Genomic DNA, 21,028 nt, shown 5'->3' on the forward strand with positions numbered 1-21,028 from the left:
TCATACCAGAAACTGAAATATGTAAAATGGCAACTGTGACACTCGATTTTAAAACCATTTGACACCAAATCTACTGGTTCCAGGAGTTGTCGGTCAACCCATCAGACGGATCCATGATAATTGTAGCTGATGTTTGGCATGTAATTCAGTTCTTAAAGAGATTTGTAACACTCCAAGAGTTCAGTCGCATCGTAGTAATTAAAATGCAAATCAGATTAGTTTCTATATATCAAAGTTTGTTTTAACAATCGAAATCTCATGATGGCATATAAGAAGATCTTAATTACAGAGATTATAACGAATTAAGCCTAATATCAGTTACGAATGTCGAAGCAGTGATTTCTCAAAGCCTTCCGCCTCTTGTAATGAGCCTTGAAGCAAGCCTGCCTTAGTTTCTTTGTTCTTTCCGACAATTCCATCTCTGGATTCTCTTCTATCAGCCTCTTGTGCTCCTCCAATCTCTCCAGCTCCCTCATGCTCTCCTCACCTTTTCCCAACTCCTACAAAACCATAATTACATCACCAAAGATGAAATCCTAGTGCCATAGTACTGACATTCATTTTATTTCAAAACTTTCAGATTATTTATCCTATAAGCACACTAAATAGTAACAGGACACATAAAATAACCAAACTGCAAGCTTGTACCTGAACGTTATGGATGAGAGTCATCAGGCTTTTCATCTTCCTGTGAGGCCATCTATTGATGCCGAGCTCCCTGCATCTATTCTTCAGGACCGTCACCCCCACCTTCATCTCCTTCGCTGCCCGGGTTATCGGCATGCAGAAATAGTTTTTAATCTCGTCAAAGCCAATATCAGTCGACCTCGACCTCCTATTTGTTCTCCTCTTAATGCTTCTCTGTCCAACCTGATCTACTTTAGATACTTCAAATGGATAATTGTAATTGCAACTAATTTTTCCACAGTGAACACCATTGGAACTGGCGATCATGTTCAGTGGTGCGATATCACTGATAACATCTCCGCAGTAGTGGGGTGTTAAGTAGTTGTCCCTCGTAAAAGGATCCAGGTTGATGTCACCCAAGGCCAAGTCATTGAGAGCAGGCGGAGAATGGTGTTGATATGGAACCAGAGCAGCTGAATTATCTGACATTGATATGGAACCATGAAGGTTGTCGATTTGATCCAGGCTTTCGGGAAATGGCACCAGAGCGTCCGTCTCACTGCATCGCAAAAACAAAGTACACTCAAACATCCGGTGGGAACACTCAAGACCTCTCTCTCTCACAAGCACACGTACCTCCATCGGAGCGGTGAGACATGAGGAAGTGGGTCTCCTAAGAGAGCCCAGAACGAGTCCTTTTCGTCTACCATCATGAGACTGTTCAGATGTTCAGAGTCCATGTCAACAGAGAAGTAGAAGCCTTACTGCCCTGCCAAAAAATGGGGGGTTAGAATAGACTTTTAATTAGAAAAAGGTGATGGAAAGAAGAATTTGAGAGAAGATAAGAGAGGAGGGGGTGGGGGGAGTAAGAGAATGTTTCTGAAGCTGACGATGAAGAGGTCACCCACGTATGTCCACACGCACGCAATAGCGCTAGAGTGGGGAGTGACGCTTGGCGCCTGTTCTCTATTGGGTCTTGCAAAGATTTATACAATAACCGAGGTTTATGTGTACCTGCATTAAATGAATTATGATGAAATCAATCCAGTAAAGGAACCTGTTTGTATCCGCTGGGTCGTAATAATTACTATCCACATTGTCATTTAAATTAGTAACTAACGTCAAACGTTTCCATGCATGTAGTCATTGATTATCCCAAGATAAAATATTTCATTAATTCCATCTCTCTCTCTCTCTCTCTCTTCCTGGTCTCCCATGGTATGAATAGTGCTAACCTTTGGAAAGGACGCTTGTGGGAGATTCTTATAGATACGGATTTGCTACGCACGCAAGTTTGATCGGATTAAGGAGTGAATAGCCTTAAATAATTAATCCACCTTCAAGAACTCTAATGCCGACAATCTTCCATTGATAATTTGATACGCTAGGTCCCACGTAATGTCTCCTCTTATCAGTGGTAGGGTGCGTGTTTGGGTGATGTTATGAGGAGACGCGTTGGAACGATGACAGGAAAGTGGGTATATCGAGGTCGTGGGCTTTGGGGGCCGCTTAACGAATTAATTATATCAATTAGTAGTACGTCTCTCATCGACTTTGGTGATCGGAAATTAATTCTCTTGATGGAAGATTTGTTGTGTTCATGTTTAGAAAACGGTGGTCCATCCAAATCTCGCTAGAGGAAGGATCCAATAAAGTTGTTTTTTCCTAAAATAATCTCAAGCCACTTATATACATCTTTTCCTAAAAATATTAACAATAGTTAAAATTATATAATACTGCCATGATTCACAGATTCAGCTACAGCAATTGGCAAACAGCCGAGGAGGTTCCATGTCCAAGGCTTGAGAGGTTTCTAAAGTATTCCCTCTCCAAATCTTCCGGCTTACCTATCTGAGAGTACAAGCTGGAATCAATCAAATTCAAAATATCACTAATAAAACTAATATTAATTTTATCCATCTGTTATGAGATAAAATTTTTAATTGAATTAGATCCACAACTAAGCTGATGAACTAATTCAACCACAAAGCAACAAGCACACATGTATCATATTTTTTTCTTTTTTTGTCCGTGTTTTTGTGTATGTTGCTTCATGGTTGGATTGATCCACCAGCTCGACGGTGGATCTAATACAATCAAAAAAATTTTTATTATGAGGCATCATTCTGTTCTTCTCTCTTAAAATTAAACAATTTGGAAGAAGAAAGGCGTAACATCCGCTAGAAGATCCCATTGGCAAGCTGAAGGCCTGGGAAAAAGAAGCCAACACCATCATCAAAGCACCAATAGAAACTCTCTCAAATACGCAAACCATTCATAGGGAGGTAAGTGTCTTACCACCAGGAGCTATTATTCAGGATTATAGGTAAATACACCATGAAACAGCGACAAAAAGAAAAAAGCTTCGACCTGTGTCAAAATACTTATCAACTTAAAAATGCAGAATGCCGTTGTGCTTCTCAAAGGGTGCACCGGACCACAATGAAGCTCAGTCAAATCCTGAATTCAATCACTATTGAGGCAGTGAAATTTTAGTTGGCAGCAAAATTAAACCATATCTCATCTTCAGTGACTGCATAAATAGTACCAAAACAAAATTTTCTCAATGTTTTGTCAAATTTTTCTTTTATGTAAACAGATCCTTTCCAGTTCTACAGTTGGAATCATGAGATGCAGACCAGCAAACCATCAGCTGAAGCAGATACATAGTCTGCACCTAAGTCCCAAAGTATGCAATATCGAAGAAACAGAAGTACATTGCTCTGGTGATCAAAATGTCTCACAGGCTGAATGGGAAATAAAAAGAGAGAGAATGGGGCCACATGTGAACACCAAAACAAATCCAGTTCACTCCGGTTTTTTGCCAGTCATACCAGCAACCACCTGCAAACAAAGGCAATGTAAATAAGACAATCACATCATGAAACTTTCACCAGCTCTTCAACAGCACAGATTACAACAGCACCGCTGGTCTCTGAAGGTCACATCACATTCTCAAACCCTTTCACATAAAGATAGATTAAGTAACCTGTGCTAGTTTTATATTTTTTTTCACAAATATCTCCATCTAAATGCTTGCCCGATATTGCATTTGAAGCCAAACCAAATTGAGTTTTTCCATTTCTTTGTAAGTTGTATGCTTTCCTGGACATCGATAATTCAACTATCAGGTGTAATTTAAGATAGATCCCTTTCATTCTTTTATCCAGTAGGAGTGCACTCTGTTATGGGAGAAATTGATAACTTCATTTTCAAATTTAGGATGAACATTATCAGCAATCAAAAGCAGTGGGTAATCAGAGATGAACCAGAGCTGAAATGAAAATTGGTCTTTCTTTAGTTAGAAACACAAGAGAAATGCATCTCATTTTTAATCAACCAGGCAAAAATAAGGATTGACATGCATGGACTACTCTCAAGTGTTTTTTTTTAAAAAAAAAAAAGATAAAGTTGCAAGGTATACATACATCACTTAGAGCAGGTTGTGGAACTTGCTTGGCTGACTCAAAGGAATCCAAGATAGGCCTGACCACAGCTGGAAGGAAGAGACCTGGTATTGCACAAGAGATCAGCATACTTGAAAGAAATAATTACAGTAAACATCCACCAGCCAACTACTAAAAAAATTCAGGACAGGAATCATACTTTAATCATGGGTAGTAAATCCATGTACGAATTGATGAAAAAATAAAAGTTATTTAGAAATTTTGAGCAAATAGAATGTGGCATTACAAACAATATATCACCCTTAATCTATGACAAGGAACACTAAATTTTCTACCGCAATTAAACATCAAAAGGATAAAGGGCAAGCAGCTTGTCCAGCTAACAGACCACTCTGCTCCACGGATTCCAAATGGTCCAAATCTAATGTGAATAGAATAGTGTGTCTATGATTACTGATCAAACAGTAATTCATGTTGATGAAAATCCTGAATAAAAAATTGATTATATGCATCAAAGTTAATACATGCCTGGTGTCGGAGCAGAACATAAAAAAGATATTTATGCAAAAAATAGAATCAAGGAAAGTAGAGATTCTAGGGGAAAAACATAGATTGCTTTTACAAGGACAAGAAACGCTCTAGGGGTTTAAAACTCAGCACTGGCCCTATCTCCATTTACTCTTTTTGGGATGGTATGGATCCGAAAGAGGACAATATGCTTGAGACGGACCAAACCAGTCATTAACAACAAGAATAAAAAGGAAAATTGAAAAGGCATCTTGGCCCATTCCTATAATTCCAGTGCATCCCAAGTGTCGTGCACAACTATAAAGTCAGGAAATCTCAATTCAAGAAAGAACTGGTGTTCCACACCCATCCTAGTTACCATTTTCTTCCTAGAATAGTATAGTACCGGTAGGACATGAATCCCTAGCAAGCACAAATACAGGTGAAGAAGAATACTTTTTTTAAGATACTCAGCAATTTTCATCAAAAACAAAATTAGGGCAGCAAAATTTATCACCTAGCATATATATGAAAGAACCATTACATGTTTACACGATTCATACATGTTTTTAGTATAAAAAGTCATATTATACCAACAGCAAGGTAAAAAAGATTCCTGTTAGTTTCATGGATAACATAAATAACTTTTTTCTTGCATTGAAACTCAACTATTCAAGCATGAATAGATAACATTATTTTTTTGTAAAAAGATACCAAAAAAAAAATCCCCTATGAAACCTTGATTTCACATATCTAATATGCAAAATCAGTTACAGAAGCAGATGTGGGAGGTGCTAGTTTATGTAATCTTGAAATGGCTGGTTTACAGATACCTCCAGCTGGAGATAAATTCTGTAGGATGACAAGTACTGACCAAGGAGAGACAGGTCCCAGCCCTAAATAGCTACAGATTACTCCTAAATCAGGTTTATGAAGAAAAACAGTGAATTCCATCCACTAAACTAGACTGGCACCATAGGGGACAGAACTAATAAGGCAGAAAGAAGGAAGGTTTCCTTTTCAAGATTCCTCCATCTCTTTACTGCTCTTTACCACCTAGGTTCAAAGATATGTATTTGGAATTATTATCAAGACCTGCAGTTCCACTTCCTAGAATCTGCCACTCTACATGAGTCCATTACCTGACAAAATCTTATATCCTAAAGGAACATCAATATTTTACTTACTCAGCTGATATAATAATATATGAAAAATGTCATATTTATAAAAACTTTCATTTAGAAAGCACCAAATAGATATCACTCACCCTTTAAAATCCATCAACTACCAAGCATACATTTCAAGCGATACGAAAAATATGCTTGTTTTTGACGAAAATTCCTTATACAAAATCCCATTAATCTCTTTCGCTATGAATTTTAAGTATTTTCTGGTGTTTAGGAATCAAGACTTCTAATGATCTCCTTTGGAGATAAGAGAAATATGGGTGTGGTTTCCCAAACCCTAGAGCATCTGAGATTTGTTTGTCAAAACACCATCCTTACAAAACAATTTTTACCTCTGTGCAGTAACTAGTTGCAGCATCCATATTTTGACAGGCAGAAAAAGGCAGAAGTATCAAACTACCCTACAAAGGAGAGGTCTGCCCTATGAACAGGCTTGCTTAAGGAAGGATTGCTTGTTCAGACAAGCAATGAAAGCAGTAGCAACATCCATGATTCATTTTCCACACTAATTCTCATCAATGAGCTTTTCAAGAAGACAATTACCAACCCAGTCGCAGGAAAACACAAAGCTAAATTAGCAAGCTGAGACAAACCTACCCTGCAAAAATTATGGATTTTACAGATATACTCAATGTAACAGATTTTGCTAACCAGCAGAGAAATTCTTGAACAGATTAGAATTAATGACATCATAATACATGTTCAAAATGGTGATAATATGTTGCATGCCTTTCTAAATAGATTAGACATTATGGTTTAAACAGCCAAGTCTGATATAACATTCTGGCCATCATCATCTGCCCGTGTGCCTTTCGTTAAAAGTCATTCAACTGCCACCCAAATCAGTACATTTCATTCAGTCCTGAAAGATCCATTAACTCATGCTGACCCTAATCAAATAGAAAAAATGCCCACGGTATTTTCATAAGAAGTTCCCACTCATTAAGATCCTCTAACTACTAGCCAGCTTCTCATATCTCTTGAAAATGATCTTGAAACACAAGCATATCCTTAATTACCTACAGCAAGTTGGTCTTTGCCTCCCATATATAATAAATACTCAAACACCAAGTAATGTAAGATTAGTTCTGGAAGAGACTTAAGCCTCCCCAAAGCTAATTCAAGGCCTTAAGGTTATCTATTCCACTGAGAAGGAAACAATCCTCCAATTAAATATTTTTGTCATCCATTTTAGCGCGAACAAGATGAATTTATCCTACACGGAATGTGTTCGAATCGTGAGAAAACGACCATTTGCGCTAGGGCTAGAGAGATCTGATAAGTTCCGAATTAGGGCAAAGAAGTTCACGATAACTTACAAATTCAAAGAAATCAGAGGAAGGGGCGGTATCCTTTTGGTTTATCCTAGGGTGAGCTATTCAAAGATTATATTCAAAAAGAATCAAAGGAGGCTAGGGTTTGGTGGAGTGGGGAAAAGGGGAGGAGGGGAATAAATAAATAAATGAACGAGAATAGTACCGACTCCGGCGATGAGGCAGGAGGCGGCGACGACGGGCTCTTGGACCACGAATATCTTCAGCTTCTCCATCACCCCCATCGCGCTATCTCTCTATCTCTCGATCTCTCTGCGATCGCCTTCGCCGCTTCTTCTCCTTCTTCCTCGCCTCGCTCGCTTCCAGAGATCGCGCGCGGCCCCAGGTGGCATGATAATGGGCTCGACGGTGCAGATCAAATGAGTCCGGATTCTGGTCCATGATCAGAGAGCCCACAAACTTCAAAGAGAGCCCGTGTAACCATAGACTGGGCTTCAGGTGGCCCACTTTTAGCCTCCTTATCCATCAAACAAAACAATGGACTGGGCTGGGCCTTCTTAAGCTAATCATTTTCTAAAAATATAGAGGCTATTTTATAGCTATGTTCAAGTGATTAGGATCGTGCTGTCAATGGGTCTTGGTCCTTATCATTTTGAGTTTGACTTGACTTAAATTGGTGCCGTTGAAATCAAGTTGTGCAGAGCTCATGCATCAAGAAATGGCACAATTATTTCTCGTGTTGCTTCTTAGTCTACAAGATTTGAAGAATTTGCTATGTTGATCAGAAGCAACTGTGTGTTTATTTACTCTATATACACCTCGTATTGCTTTCTGATGAACAAGACAGAACATGCACGAGTCTCTCTAATTCAGAGCTTCAATAATGACTTCATTTAGAATGGTGAACAGGATTATGCTGTTAAGGCTCCTGTTAACACCGCGGACGATCTGGGATCCGTGTCATTCGAAGTAAATGGTGTTCTTGATGAGAAGGTTGACGAAGTTTACAGCATGGAGCTTCATGCTTCTTGCATCGAACAGGTATTATTCAATTCATTGCTGATTCAGCACCTGCTAGGATAGCTTTTTGGCTGCAATGATATATCCAAGTAGAAGTCTCCGATTTTCGTAGTCTGGAAACTTCAGAGAATCCGGACATGCCAGGCTTTTACTACCACCACTATGCTTTCTGAGAGCCATATCCAATTTCCCGGCTATAAATTTATGCACACATTGTGGACGTATTCTCATGATTAGTTGCTAATACTTACATTTTGAGCTTTCATATCTTACCAGCCCATGAATTCACGCCAATGCATAGTGTTGGATGCTATCGATCAAAGCCACAAGCATTGGCTAGCGTTGCAACTCAGTTTTGCTTACCGGGGGTGGGGGGTGTTAAAAAATAACACCATCAACACAAGGCCTATTAAAATTAGAGGATAAGCCACCAAGATATCATCAAATAACCAAAAAGACCAAGCATAGCCAAACCAAGTAGCTACCATTGATTCGAAAACAATGTGCAATATATCAGATTTGAGTTTCTGGGGACAACACAAATACAAGAATTGGCTACATTATCTGTTCCATTTGTCATACAGAATGCTGCTTACTAAAATCATATTTGTTCAGAATTTTTGTTGTTCTGGCCAAATTCTTCGATGATTTTTGTGGCAAGAATCATTAGATCCACAAATGCACTGAATGATGCGCGCAGAAATCTAGCCTCCACCGCCTCAAAGTGTCTGTATAACAACACAACCTCCTTTAAGTATGACAAGAGAAGACAACAGAAAGACATGAGAAGAATGACACTTCAGAAAGGAAGACAAATACAAACTCACACTTGAAGCTTGCCATCGGAAATGGACACCTGCCTCCTAACCTTGTCTGGCTGCAACTGTAACCAAAACTCAATGTTAAATTACTGAACTCTAGATCTATTTGTCAAGTTTCTGAATTCAGAAGCATATGTGCTCTCGTTGGCAAAAAAAAAAAAAAGGAAAGAAAAATCAGAGAAATAAAAACCATTTTGTAATTTTCAGACCTCCTTATCAACTGCTAATGCAGCATAGACAATTGTTGCATGCTCCTTTGATCCATAGTCCACTTCAAAATCACTGCTGACAAAGAACTAAATAAGAAAGTTGCAACAAAATGGTACCGCATTTCCTATGCTCGCGCACACATAATATATATATATAATATATTATATATATATATGGAAATTACTTTGATGATACGTTATGTATCATTTAAAGAAAATACTGCCCGCCATTTCAAAACAAAATAAACCTAAAGAGAATTCAAGTGAATAGCACATCTTTCATCTATTTATAGCACAGTTATTTATCAAGTCACATATCGAACTAGTACTGTGAAGAGAACATAAATTATACTGCTATCTATGCTGCTTCATAAATGGTAATAAACATTCACTTACCAAGATAATAGGGTCTAAGCCTCTCGACCATATTTAGTTTTTTCACATGCTAATCAGATAGAGGTTCAGTGGTATAAGATAACATGTGTATGCATGAACCAAGATAAAACTTATGCTCTTTGCATAAAGAATTTTCCATGGACAGCAACAGATCGCTGATAATATATAATAGATCAAATTTAAACCATAACTCTTCCTCAAGGATCTAGTCTAATGAAAAATAAAACCTCAACCTCTAGAAGAAAAGATGAAGCTGTTCAAATTCTCAGCAAAGAGACCACCAATATCAAAAGGCCATAAAACTGAAATTCATGGCATCCTATGTCTATGCTGTTGAGAGACACATGGTCCTGAAATATCAGAAACTGGGTTACGGACACCAAGATCATTCACAAAAGATGCCTGAAAGCTATAAAATTTTTATATCATCAGTGGACAAGCATGAGGATTCAAATCAAATAGAACCAGTAAAAAAATTGATTCAAATGTTACAACACAATCAATCTATTTCCTGAATTCTGATCTTGAAAAGAGTAATGAGGAGAAATCAATAACCAACCAGCTGAAATCCCACCCAGAAGGAGGCAAGGATCTCAAATCAACATTGCCAGTATAGGAGACCACAGCATCCATCTTGGCCTCTCTGAAAGCATTACCTCATACATTAGAAAAACCAGAAGAGCAACCTCATGAAAGAAAAGAAAGACAATTCAATGCAATTACATGAAGAAAAATTTGCCCGCCAAAACTCTCTCAAAAACCAGCATCGAGCAGTTTCATTTTTCTTATCAGCAGTGTCTAATGGAAAGGAAAAGAATCGAGGGCATTGATGGTGAAACAATGGCAATTCCACAAACTAAGACAATGTTGATAACTTATAAAAGAGAGCTTGTGTTCAAATTAAAGAGGAGTAGAAAATGCAAGCTAACTTATCAGGAAAATTTTCTTGTCAATTGCATAAATGACCTAATATTGATTCCAGACTCATTCATGGCTTGATTAGAGTTTCCATCAACATGTTTGCGCATTAATCATACCTTGTCATTTATTTATTTATTTATTTATAATGTGAAGCTAGAAAATATATTGTCATGAATTTAGAGGAAATATATTATTACATTCATCAGGGGGCTTCATCGACCATATGGATGCTCAGTTAGTTATCCATATAATATCCCCCATATGTGCGAGAATAAGCTTAAGAGACGAAACAAGAGAAAAGTATGAGAGCTTGGGGATACAACAATTCCACAACCCCAAGAATTTCAGGATACCAAAATAACTTCTTAGATGGATTTCAATATCCGGAATTTGTAGCCTAGGATTTGATACACAGCATGCCGAAACCCTGACCCCAGAGAGAGAGAGAGAGAGAGTACCGAGTCTATAGAACTTGGCTGTGCTGGCAAGTGGGAGCAGGATCGCAGTCGCAGTGGAGGTGGAGGTTTCCGCTGAGGAAACAAGAGTATACAAGTGGAGGACGGGGTCGATACGACGAGGGTAGAAAGGGGTTTAACATGTTTTTCATCTCTCAATCTGGGTAAGCCATCTTGATCAAAATATAATAATCATAATAATTGACAACTTAGCCAACTTCATTTGTAAGGATCATGCCAATGAAAGTTAGAGTTCCCTGTTTGACTTGTAAATTACTTACAAGTGTCTGTATCCCAAGGTCTGCACGAACAGCTGCTGACTTCACATTACACTACATAAAGTAAAAGGAAAATTCATCCTGCATACACCAGTAAAAGTTTCTTAAGTCTGCAACTACTGATTTAGCAAATCAATTTTAAATTTTATATTTAGCCAAAAATTTCATAAATTGCATCAATTCCCTTTTACCATATGACCACAAAATTATTTATATGCGTAATACATGAGCTCTGTAGCATTACTTGGAATAAATTTATTCATAATATCATGCTTTAGATGATAACATATTGCTGGCAAAATTCTACTTTACAAGCTTCACATAAAGTCAACAAGGCAGATAGCTAATCTCAAGCAAAAATATGCATAGGTTTTTCAACCAGAGTTGTGCCCATCCTTATCCTTTCTCTCACTAGTCACCACTATAGTTCACACATTGCACATATCAAATATTAGTCTATTATATCAAATAAAGCACTGGAGTTAAACCATGCGAAGCCCGACTTCAGAAACAGTAAAACCCCTGTGTATATTTACTTTTTTTTTTTGGATGTTCAACTTGTTGGAAGTATGATAAAGGGGCCTCACTTCAAATAGGCCATAGAAAAACAAACCAAAGCATTCAAATCAAAAAAAAAAAAAAGTATGATAGAGGGGCCTCACTTCTAATAGTGCGACTGCTTCCTCTAAGTCTATGCCAACATGACCGGTTACAATATAGAACATAGAACACATAAAGTATTAATAAATATGTCATCGTGTTACTACTAAATCTCAGACTTCGGCCCTTGTCAACCATTGGATTTGTTAGATGTCATTTAAAACTGATCATGTATAAGAAATGTAGAGGACCGGAAGTGAGCAGAGGCAAAGCGAGACAGACACATAGAGAAAGAGATCTTGGGGAAAAGAGTGGCTTAATTTGTTTTACTCTCGAATCTAAAAGCTAACAAGAGATGAAACAGATATGATATCCAACAAGACATGAAGCTCGCAGAACTCTATTGAAACCATGACATCATATGCTATAGCTGTGAAGATAACCGGTGACAGAAGGGACGAGAGAGAGACATAGAGGAGCCTTACTGAGAACACGGTAAGATTTGGGTGTAGTGTGATGAAACCGCTTTCACGGCGAGCAGCGGTGAGTTTGAGGCGTCTTCTTCTTCTACTTCTCCTCCTCTTCGAAGTCAACTGGGACCGCACGCTTCTACTCCGGCGAGGCAGCTGGGACCGCGAACGGGGTTTGATGCAGGGAAAGAAAAACAGAGGTCAGGAAGATAGAGAGCACGGGTGGCTGGGTGGGTGGAGGCTGGGAGGTTTGAAGCAGGCTTCCGCCACCGATCGGGCGGTGGATTCTGGCGATGTAGGAGAGAGAGGAAGAGATCAGGAGAGCTTCGGGAGGAGCCGAGGAGGATGGCGGAGGAGAACGAATTAGGGTTTGGCCCGTTGAGGGCGCCACTTATTCCATTAGTCGATTACGTCAGCCTCCGGATGCCGGTCCGATCAGTTCGTACGATATTTCCCGGTTCAGGCTCGCTAAAGCATGCAAGCCGATGGGCCGAGTATAGCAGGGGAATAACCGTTCAAGCAAATGGCAGGGGAATTATTCGACAAATGTCCCAAGGGTGTCCAGAATATTATCTCCGTGTGAAGGGAATCTACTCGTCCTGGGTTTTATGATACCGAGCGTGGCATCTTCCTCCCTCCTCCTGTCCTCCTCCTTGGACTATCTTCACAGGCTGATCATCCAACAATAAAGAAGAATTTTATTTGCGTAAGAATGCAAGCATTTCTCCTCCATTTTATTTTCTTTTATATTTCAGACGAGTTCGTTACAGTTTCTTTATTGAAATTCTTTAGTCTCCATAATTTTTATAAACTAAGAAAAGGTACTGAATATTACTGAATCTAAATATTAGATTACAAGCACGGTCTCTGATTTTATATTTTATTAAAAATAATAAAAACTAAAAACTGGAAATGATGCCAAAAAGGATGTTATCTAAGCAAGCGGTGTGGGACAATGGAAGTACTCTCTAATTCACAGAAAATTTTTCTTGTTATTGAGCACCATAACACTTTTTTTTTTTTTTTTAAGAGAGATAAAACGTTCCTTCTCCTATAAGATTTAGTAGATTTTGAATATTCTCAACTTTTAATTCCAAGAGGTGGGAGCTGATAGAGGTATCAATGTCGTCTATTACACCTACCGCATCGGAAGCCACCACGATGAAGAATTCATTGAATAGTATATCCTATCCGATTGCTATTTCTTGTCCCATCCACCGAATCCAGTTTTTTTAATTTCATGTGCCGTTTTGCCATCCGCTGAGGTTAAAGTAACTTTTAGTCGTCCATTTGCTGATGTAGTTGTATCTAAGAACCCAAGTCCCGATGGGATGTTCTATGGAAGGTCCGGATCGGATACCATTTCAAGTGTCGGAATAAAACCATCTAGTCATTATCTCAATATTTCATTGGACATATCTTGGGATATGTCCTCTCTCAAGTATTGGACAAGTGGGACAGCTTCTATGAAAAAATTAAAATAATTAGATTAGTAAGAAATATAAAAAATTTTAAAGATTTTGTGATCCCTAAATATCAAGATAAAGTAGATTCAGCTAGTATGTATAACAATCCCCAAAATCAGGACATGGTACACTTTTTTTTTTTTTTTTTTAAATAGGATTGGAGGGGGGGCCTACCCCACACAACAATCTCCTCTGAACCCTCTCCACCATATGAACTGACCAATAATTAAGCTCAACGGATGAGTACGTCATCCCAGCAAAATTCTGTGTCTAAACCGTCAGGATCAACTCTCTCACAGTCATACGCATCCTAATATTTAATTGAAGCTGCAACGTTCGCTGTGACTCGAATCTGGACCTCTTGATTGGAAGCCAACGGCCCATTCCACCGGATTATCACCGCGGCGGCCACTCCCTTTAGAAATATATTGGATTATGGTGCACAGAAACATTGTTGCATGGCTTCGACACTGTTAGTGCTATCCTTTTGTTGCATGCTAAGGCATTCAGACACTTCCTTCAATCATATCCATGAGATATCCTGCTCGAATACAAAAGATATGCTAATTTGTCCGAATTGTTTGTGTTGCAAGGATAACCTGGGTGGTGGTGGAGCCGTAGGAATCTCTGACTTTTCAATATGAGATACAAACGTTCATCCAAAAATTAGTTGTGCTATCCTGCTTGAAGGCTTCAATTTATGCTTTCCAAACATGTACAGATTATCATATGAATAAGATTTAGTGAGAGCTCACTAAACCTCCTTTATCACTTTTGTTCTTATAATATCGAAAGAGCACCTACATGGGAAGCATCTGTGGATGATGGAAAATCTTGTCGCTTGGGTTACTACAAGATACTGCAAACGTTGTGAAAATGAGGAACAAGTTGCAAGTTCAAATGCAAGTCAATCTTTAAATAGCTTTTCATACTCAGTGTATCAAATGGTATGTAATTTTGCATTCCAGGAAAAAACAAGAAACCATACAGAGAATAAAATGGTACAATGGTAGATGCCTGTTGGAATTTATTCCAGCATACATACAATAGCAGTCGCAAAAAAGCTGCTGTTGAGCAGCATGCATTATCCGAGTCTGTTGCTTGTTATTCTCTGAATGGCAAGAGTTTTGTAAAGGTTAGGAAGTAGATTGAGAACACAATCTTCTTGCATCAGTACTCCTGGATGTTAGTTTGGTATCTGTTGCATCTGCAAAATCCAGGTTTATTTGTTATTATATGAGTCATGCTCGGCATCTTGTCTAAGCAATGGTGACCCATTCTGAGAACATGCTGACCAAGTGAGAATGAGGGTTCTAATTCAAGTTTTCGATATATCATGACTACATAATGAAAAAAATAGGAATTCATATTATTCATCACAGTTTTACCTTACGAATCGGAGGCCGCAACTCTGACAGGCTTCATAATTCTGAGAACATTTCTCATCTGCTGAAATCCCATCAAAAATACCCCAATGAAGTAAAGGAAGCAAAGTTGTACCTTCCCAAATAAGTTGTAAACAGTTACCAGTCCACTTGCTCCTTCATTGCTCCTTGGTGACATTTGCATCCCCAACATAAGCCACCCTGTTAAAAATGAAAAAATCATTTTATAAAACGTCAAATATGAGATGGTATATATGCTCAATGCTATTTATCGGCACTGGCATAAAAATCTGCTTGCATCTGTGATCTTACCGGATGCTCCCTCTGGCAAGTGGGACCAATCTTCCGGTCTGAGCTTAGATTTTGAAGCCTTTATCAGCTCTTTAAGAGCTTGATTAACCTGCAGGTGTAGCATTAATTCTGAGATTTGTTAGGCATTGATATCATCTAGTCATGGAGCTTCTACATGCAACAGATGATGCTTGCTCGACAGAACTTTTTATAGAATTAGGGAATGGTGATTGACAGGATAAGTAATATTCACTGCTATGCTCCAGGGAATTCACATATCTATGTTCTTACATTCATTACTGATGTTTTCAGATGTACCTATTGTTTGTTTGCAAGCTCAAGTGCAAAGCTCTATGTCTTGAAGGACATCCTACTTGCATATTATTTTCTTTATCCGGCAGTTGCTCCATGCTAAGCTCAAGATTGACATACAGAACCAATTCTATTATATAATATCACATTGTCTGCACTATGAATTTTATTCAGTCATCTGACTGATACCTGAATGTCCTCAAAGCTCCCAATGGATGATATCTAGGGACTAGAAAATGCCATTAATTTTTTTACTTCTAAATATAGCATACCTCTTCTGGCCTTTCATGGTTCACCAAATGTCCGCCATGAAGTTCTACCATTCTTGCAGCTGGGTGCAGCTTCTCTGCAAGTCTCCTTGCATGACTTAATTGAGCAATGATATCATCCCTATCAAAGTTTTGAGTTGTAAAATCAGCCTCCTATACTTCTTGCGAGTAACAGGCTGGTTGCTGGCACGTGAGTGGGGGTGAATATCTGTGTGCGTGTACATGAGAGAGGAGGAAGGGTGGGGGGTGGCGAGAGAGAGAGAGAGAGAGAGTCATCAGTCATGAAGGATCAAGTATGAGTACCAACCTTCCATGAATTACTGAGACCAGAAACCCAGATGAACAAATTGTGTCAAGTTCCTTTGGTGTCATCTTGTGTGTCCAGCATGCATTAATTTGGCCTTCAAAACCACAGTTAGATTGCATACCTGTTGATGATATGGCCTTCACATATTCCTGCAATAACCAAAGTTCATACTAATTAGCATCAAAACGACTAAGCAGACCCCGTAATAAAAGCATACAGACCAGTAAGGAAAGCATATAAACATCCATCAAGCTTGTGCAGTCATTCAAGAAAAGCAGTGGCTATCCTCAGTTAAACACCTTTGAGATTAAACTATCAGCTCTATCCAAGAGAACTAAAGACATTTAAGCAATATTTGCAGGATAGAAGAAATAGTTAATCAGTACAAAAGGATTGACAACATTGGTTTCATGGGTAGAACTTTCAAACAGGGCATATATATATAGGAGATGCAACAACAGCAAAAAAAAACAAAGAAGTTTCCATCCTAAAACAAAACTTCCCATTTTGAGTTGGAGGTATTGGTGATTCTGGCCATTTCTTTTTGTTCCATCATTATGCTTCTATATAAGGAAAACATTATCATGACAACATTATCACGGAGAGCAGACATTGCCGATATCAGTTACAATAGCCTCGAATACTGTAGAAGCTTTTCCAAGAGAATAAGTAATCTCACAAGGTCAAAATGAGGGGGCCAAGAAGGTAAAAATTTCAGAGTGAAACTTGGTATCTGTAGCACTAATTTTGCTGGCTTCAGATTTTATCCATACCACTCATGCCGCTTACCTGATAAAGAATTTTCCTTCGTGTGCATGATCCAACATATTCATCTAAATATTCCTGTCAACAAAACACAATGTGAAAAGGTTAGCAACTAATTTGTTTCGAATGACTTCGGAAAGTTTAAATATCTAAGTTAGGCGCCATTAGACAGTTTCTTAATATTTTAGGTGAAGAGAGTGCATGAAAAAGGGGAAAAGTTCACAAACCTTAGTGTAATGTGTTTCTAAGTCAACCAGAGCTCTTTGCTCTGGAGTCTTTGCTCTTAAAAAACGAAATGCAAGGGATATCATTTGGCGATCAATCTGAAGAGGGGGGAAAAAAAAGGGAAGTCATAACATAAACCAACTCTGAATGAACTGATAATTACAAAACCACTAATAAAGTTGAAGTGAAAGGAAATTGAAGTATAAGACTTAGTAAAACAGTTGTCATGAAACAATGCATTTGAACTCTTGTTTATGGCTTTCAAGGTAAAGCAATGCATACATGAAGCTTCTGATTGAATTCATATATGAAACAGCATTTTTTTTCCCTTTTTATTGGTATCAAGATTAAACAAAGTCTCTAGCACAGCACACTCTCCAAATGGAACTGGCCATTAAACGGACACCCTTCCCTTCCTCAACTAACTCATTTAGCATGCCAAATCCCTCAATGTCCTTGCAAAAAGAGAACTTTAAAAAATAATGAAAGAAGGCATTATCCCAGAAGGCAATTGCGAATAGTAAATCCCCAACCTCAGAAGAAGAAATGGAAATCAGAGGAAAGAACTTAAATTAGCTGCGTGAACCAACAATGCTCATTTGTAATGCATAACAGCAGGATCCTTGTAACATCCTTATAATAAGTATATAGTTTAGAAGCTTTAAGTTTTGTCAGATGGACTTGTATTCTTGAATTAATGGATCTGTCAGAATACCTTTGGAAAGCACTCAAAGCCACCACCAGTAGCATTGAGCAAAGCCAAGGAGCATAATCTCTCTGGTGCTATTGCTGCTAACTTGCAAGCAATCATAGCTCCTGTTTTTAATCAACAACACAATAGTGGACAAGGAAAATTAGGCTAACAAATGACAAAAACAACATTATAAAAATGAGCGAACCCTCAATAGCAACACGATAAAATAAACCCAAGTCATTCCACTAAAATTCAACGGCAGTAAAATGAAAGGAAAAGAACCAACTCACCCATTGAGTGACCGAAGACATGAGCTTTTCTCCAGCCTAAATGATCCAATAGAGCCAGGACATCTTTGGCCATGATGGCTGTTCTGCAACCCATCAAACACAGCACATCAGTGTCTTCACATGAATTACATGCTATCCATGAAATTTAAGTGTTTCAACACACACATACAGAAAAAATAATAATAATAATGTACGTTGCCAACTATTAGTCCTCTTAAATATCAAAATTCTAAAGTAAATTATTTGTAACTATTTTGTTGGATAAGGTGGATTTGATATCGTGGTCATATGCTTGCAACATGCAAACATTCTCGGCATTCATGTGATCTGATGGGTTACGAATTAGGTATCGGTTGAAATTTCTGTTTCATAAAATTAAAAAAAAATCCATTCTGCCTTGTTTTTCTCTTGTTTTTCATTAGAAAAAGAAAACATTTTGCCTTGCTTTTTGTTTATTGCGTGAATATTTTTTGGTCTAAATTAATATGAAAATAAAGTAAAATACAATAATCCAGCTCTAAATTAGGTGGATTTGGCTTTCCAGCCATAACATTTTCATCAAATGACAAAAAAAAAAAAAACTTTCCATCTCGCAAAACATCAAAAGAAAAATGATAATTTAACAAAGAATCCGGTATGGGGCCAAAGTTCCGTATGGGAAAAGTTGTTCTTTTTGTCCAGTAAAGAAGAAAGAAAATTTTGAGACAAAAGAAAAAATAGATAACTCACGTGTATTCGGATTTCTTCGTGGGCACAGAGCTCCGCCCCATCCCACGATTATCAAAGCAGCACACCTCGATCCCCTCGTCCTCCTCATTCGGGCCTTCCGTTCCCTCACCGCCGGCCGCCGGCGCCTCCTCCTCGTCGTCGTTGGGCTCCACCGTCCCCGTCAACCCCTTTATCTGCGGTCCCCATGAATCATGCGTCGCCGCCAATCCTGCACCCAAAATTCCCCTCAAAATCCAAATTTTATGGGAAAAATCGATCAATCAACCACAAAAAGGGAAAAAGGGGAGAAATCGCTACCAATAATGAGGAGAACTTTGGTGCTTCCATGGCCATATCTCCTATAAAAAATCCTCACCCCTTCTCCTCTCGATGTGCCCACTTCGCAAAACGGCATTTTTCCCTCAAATTTACCGAAATAAATGTTCGTTTTCTTTTAAAAATACTATCACAAAACAATTTATTTATCTATATGCTGAAAAATTAATCAAATTGTGAAACATATATATATATCGGAATTGGGAGACGCGGGGACGGAATGCACGGCTGGGGGGCCGAGGCGGAGGAGGAGCTGCGAGGCCCGTATTTAAATGGCGGGGGAGGAGGACGCATAGATGGATGTGGACGGGTTGGACCCACGTCATCCGGTCGGGTGATTGAGGAGCCATACCCAACCGCATGCACGTCAACAGCGACCGCACATTTTTATAAATTCAATTATCAAATTAACTATAATTATCGGTGCTTATGGTCACGTGGATATAATTTCTATTATTGAGATGGGAAGGATCGAGATAAAATTGGAGGCTCTCATCTTGAAGGAACGATTGGTTGAACTTATATTGATTTCGATCCGTGATTTTGATTTCTCACCATCAAAATCTGCAATTTATCAACTTTTGGTTGAATTAGTCCAAAATGAGATGATGGATGTGATTCAACTAATATTTTTTTTTTTTTGATCTTATCATATCTTGTCATTGTCTTGACGGCACACTCAAGGGTCTATCATTAGATCAGTGGATCATTCTTTTTGTTGGTCTTTTTATTTTTGTGAGGATGGGTAAGTGCAATATTGATGTTTTTGGAGGTCCAAGAAGTATGAAATATTAAAATATCAATATAATGATGATAACATAGTGGCCTCATTTTTGTGGTGTTAAGGGTTTAGATTTCATTTATCTGATCAGCAATTTGTAAATTAAGGATTTAGTGCTATGATTTACAACATTTGATCAACCGTAGGATTGAACGTACTGTCTAGATAGCAAATAATGTATTTGTGGCCTTTTAATGATGATAAAATAGGTTAATGAAGAGACAAGTAGTCTTCCATATTTAGTGGACTTTAAATTTAAATATAATAATTATTATTACGATAGAATCAATTATGTATTGTAATTAAATTATTTAAGCCATTGAATAGGAGATGCCATTTTTTTATAAAAAAGATAATGAATGCATAATCCGAGCTATTAAAACTATCATAATCCTTGATATCAGTGTTAAATGCACATTTTAGAAACCTAAATCGAGATTGGATATCAGCCGGTAACTCCAACATGTTGGACAAAACTCTTACCAAAAGAAGAAAAAAAAAAAAGAAAAAGTTGGACAAAACTTGCTATACAGAATGTTAACCTGAGAAACGAAGAACTCCATGTAAAGCTATTATTTCTTATTCTCAATTAAAAAGAAAAATATTTCGCTGAAAGGCAAAAGTTCTATCTCTTGATCTAATTTAGAGTATACATGCTTTCTTAAGAAATCCGGGTCCGCAAAGGCCAATTCATACCACTTGTCATCTAGATTAATTTACACACAAAGTGTGCACCACGGACATGGACGGCGCCCGCCAAAATCTCTAAAATACCGAATATAATTTTTTAAAAAATTAAAATAATAATGGGCATGGCCTCGGCTTCCTCGTCGACCTAATAAATACAATATGAGAAACGAGAAGGAAGGGTCCAAAGGGACCTCAACCGGTTACCACTTTCCAGAAAAATAAGGGGCGGCGGCCTCAACACGTGTGCTTTTGTTGGTAGAAATGAAATAGCTACCATGATTGGGAGATGATAGCTCAATTTCATATGCGTGTATATACGGTGCACATAGGTACACCT

General features: G+C 38.2%; 3 protein-coding genes and 1 long non-coding RNA gene across 12 annotated transcripts; all 4 read right to left on the reverse strand.

Annotated features, from left to right (window-relative positions):
* Positions 1-314: 314 nt before the first annotated feature.
* Positions 315-1,269, reverse strand: LOC140858649 (protein RKD1-like). Its single transcript, XM_073259961.1, has 2 exons — positions 649-1,269; positions 315-500 (listed from the first exon to the last, which is right to left on the reverse strand). The coding sequence occupies exons 1-2, from the start codon at positions 1,267-1,269 to the stop codon at positions 315-317; spliced, it is 807 nt and encodes a 268-aa protein (XP_073116062.1).
* A 1,916-nt stretch (positions 1,270-3,185) lies between these two features.
* On the reverse strand, positions 3,186-7,388 carry LOC105047608 (uncharacterized). The gene is made up of 3 exons (XR_002164924.3): positions 7,208-7,388; positions 4,056-4,138; positions 3,186-3,471 (listed from the first exon to the last, which is right to left on the reverse strand). It is a non-coding gene; the product is annotated as an uncharacterized lncRNA (long non-coding RNA).
* Positions 7,389-8,487: 1,099 nt separating this feature from the next.
* On the reverse strand, positions 8,488-12,701 carry LOC105047607 (uncharacterized). Of its 6 annotated transcripts, none has more exons than XM_073258935.1 (7): positions 12,188-12,701; positions 11,106-11,156; positions 10,828-10,984; positions 10,008-10,091; positions 9,053-9,125; positions 8,850-8,905; positions 8,488-8,750 (listed from the first exon to the last, which is right to left on the reverse strand). In XM_073258935.1, the coding sequence occupies exons 4-7, from the start codon at positions 10,079-10,081 to the stop codon at positions 8,624-8,626; spliced, it is 330 nt and encodes a 109-aa protein (XP_073115036.1). In that variant the 5' UTR covers positions 10,082-10,091; positions 10,828-10,984; positions 11,106-11,156; positions 12,188-12,701; the 3' UTR covers positions 8,488-8,623. The 6 variants fall into 6 exon arrangements, with proteins under 6 accessions (XP_073115036.1, XP_019706667.1, XP_029121127.1 ...); XM_019851108.3 differs by having other exon boundaries at positions 11,106-11,183; XM_029265294.2 differs by lacking the exon at positions 10,828-10,984 and having other exon boundaries at positions 12,188-12,699.
* Positions 12,702-14,539: 1,838 nt separating this feature from the next.
* Positions 14,540-19,468, reverse strand: LOC105047606 (uncharacterized). Of its 4 annotated transcripts, none has more exons than XM_010926601.4 (12): positions 19,203-19,468; positions 18,906-19,113; positions 18,177-18,259; positions 17,908-18,008; positions 17,195-17,290; positions 16,992-17,045; positions 16,203-16,351; positions 15,899-16,016; positions 15,336-15,423; positions 15,166-15,224; positions 15,027-15,084; positions 14,540-14,845 (listed from the first exon to the last, which is right to left on the reverse strand). In XM_010926601.4, exons 1-11 carry the CDS (start codon positions 19,297-19,299, stop codon positions 15,028-15,030), a joined length of 1,110 nt encoding a protein of 369 aa, XP_010924903.1. In that variant the 5' UTR covers positions 19,300-19,468; the 3' UTR covers positions 14,540-14,845; position 15,027. The 4 variants fall into 4 exon arrangements, with proteins under 4 accessions (XP_010924903.1, XP_010924902.1, XP_010924901.1 ...); XM_010926600.4 differs by having other exon boundaries at positions 15,027-15,087; XM_010926599.4 differs by having other exon boundaries at positions 15,027-15,224.
* Between the last annotated feature and the right edge of the window lie 1,560 nt (positions 19,469-21,028).

Source organism: Elaeis guineensis, chromosome 6 (assembly GCF_000442705.2).
Source record: "Elaeis guineensis isolate ETL-2024a chromosome 6, EG11, whole genome shotgun sequence".
NCBI classification, from domain to species: Eukaryota; Viridiplantae; Streptophyta; class Magnoliopsida; order Arecales; family Arecaceae; genus Elaeis; species Elaeis guineensis.